The sequence below is a fragment of the Sinocyclocheilus anshuiensis genome, unplaced genomic scaffold (assembly GCF_001515605.1).
Source record: "Sinocyclocheilus anshuiensis isolate Anshui unplaced genomic scaffold, SAMN03320099.WGS_v1.1 scaffold609, whole genome shotgun sequence".
Lineage (NCBI taxonomy): Eukaryota > Metazoa > Chordata > Actinopteri > Cypriniformes > Cyprinidae > Sinocyclocheilus > Sinocyclocheilus anshuiensis.
In genome coordinates this window covers 172713-174655 of record NW_015541011.1, presented here as the reverse complement: position 1 = coordinate 174655, position 1943 = coordinate 172713, and the positions used below count along the sequence as shown (strand labels likewise).

The following is a 1943-nucleotide window of genomic DNA, read 5'->3' as shown; positions in this document are numbered from 1 at the left end:
ATCACATGCCAATGTGCATTGGCTCATTTAGTTTACACTCGAAGTAGATTGGTCTCTCTAAGCGAGATCCCAATTCGTTGGTCATCCAACGTGACGTCTCCATTCCCTCCTTTAGGGAAGGAGGGTTACCATACGTAACCGAGACGTTTTTTTTATCATGCACAATGTCATCCTGATATTTATAAGTGAATTTTTATGTTTTGTTTTGCAGCCAAAGCCATGTCCATGTCGGAGTGCTAAAAAGTGTTGAGAAACTTTCTTGGGAACCCAAAGATACATTTTTTTGTGTTTTTTGTACCAAATATTTATAATTCACATTCAATCATTCAGGTTCTCTGATGTTCATAACTTTTTATATGTGAGATTGTTTTTATTCATTTTACCGGTGAGCACTCTGAAAGTTAAACTTTCAGTTTTACAATTCTGACATAATTGACAAAGTTTTTTAATTTTGCATGACGTTTTTTTTTTTATCACCATGTAATCGTGACTTAAGGTACTTATTCTTTTGCAGTGTTGTGTATTATGTATAAAAAAAATATTAAATTTTATTTAGATTGTGAAATGCATTGCGTTTCATTTCAGCAAAACTGTCATCTTCATAGTATTGGATTAATCATTAAAAATTCATAATTTTCAAATGAAGACTGACAATAGAGCTCATGCTCTAAATAAAGTTTATATGCCAAAAAGTTATTACATATAAAGTTATTTCCTGTCTTATTAAAACATAATAGAGGTTCCAGATATACCATTATTCAATCTGTATAGACTTTTCATATCTGTTTGTACATGCAGTGCATGTTTCCCAGTATAACACTGACTTCCTTCAAAAAAATCATTTTGAAAAAAAGAGGAAAAAAAAATACACAGTAAGTTTTAAAGCTTTTTTGTTTTATAATCACAATCATAGAATTTTTACTCTTTATTTAAATTTTCACACACATAAGTGACATTGTCTGCACATTACTGTACCTCACTTTCTTGATAACTCTTCAATAGTTCAGTGAAAATTGTCATCTGCTCACCCTCATATTTATTTGAAATCATAAGGGCTGAGTAGACTGAGACCGTATCTTCATTTCTTGTATGAACTATGCCTTTAATTTGTAGAGAAGAAACAGTTCTCAACAAGACCAGGCAAGTCCAAATAACCTGACAACAGACATACTTACATTTAAAATTGAAAACCACAATTTTCCAATTTTAACGGAAATAAAAAATGTGCTCTCACTCTCAGTACCTTACTGGAACATTTTAGGAGATCAAAAAATGACAACAAAAGCAAAGCCATTTATGTGGATTTTACAAATGCCATTTTAAAAGTCTTTTCCTTGTGCTCCTTTTGAGTCTGTGTGCTGTTCCTGTTTCTTGAGCTCTGTGTTGGATGAAGGTGTTTTCTCGTCCTTGTGTGGTTCTGATGGTTGTTCAGGGGCCTTTTCTGAACTCTCTGACTTCTCGGGCACAGCAGCGCTCGCACTCTCAGCAGGTGGATCGGGCTTGAAGAGGAAGCACAGCAGTTCAACAACAAATCAACAACAGACTTGATCACGTGATGACGCTGCCGTGAGAGGTTTGGCACGACATGCAGCGGCACCATCTCAGTCTCTGTCCGGCGCGGGTGAAATAATTATAATGCTGAAGGTGAGGTACTCTCCTTCATATTTCTTCATTAAATAACTTATAAACTAATATGAACACTTTGTGTGAGACGCAATTTCACAAACAGCGTGTGTGAATCACCACGGGCGCGCTCTCACGCTTGTTTCACACATGCTCCGTCTGCAGTGCGTATGCGGTGCAGAAGCAGCACGGACTCATTGTGCTTTCACACAGGACGCATTTGCAGTCCGCTCCTGATCCGCAGCTGTTTACACAAACACAACATTTATCCATTATTTTGATTTCAAATCCAAACGTTGTTTATGAAAATGCTTTTTCAG

General features: G+C 36.2%; 2 protein-coding genes across 2 annotated transcripts in view; one reads left to right on the top strand and one right to left on the bottom strand.

The window, feature by feature from the left end:
- The window catches only part of LOC107690349 (pleckstrin homology domain-containing family A member 7-like), a 108088-nt gene extending 107705 nt beyond the window's left edge, over nt 1–383 (top strand). Inside the window, exon 28 of the mRNA XM_016488649.1 lies at nt 212–383. Within this exon, the coding sequence (XP_016344135.1) occupies nt 212–240 (29 nt within the window). The 3' untranslated portion in view covers nt 241–383. The remainder of the gene's footprint in view (nt 1–211) is intronic.
- Nucleotides 384–936: 553 nt separating this feature from the next.
- The window catches only part of LOC107690399 (small acidic protein-like), a 3909-nt gene continuing 2902 nt past the window's right edge, over nt 937–1943 (bottom strand). The window contains exon 5 of the mRNA XM_016488732.1: nt 937–1499. Coding sequence (XP_016344218.1) covers nt 1320–1499 — 180 coding nt within the window. The 3' untranslated portion in view covers nt 937–1319. The remainder of the gene's footprint in view (nt 1500–1943) is intronic.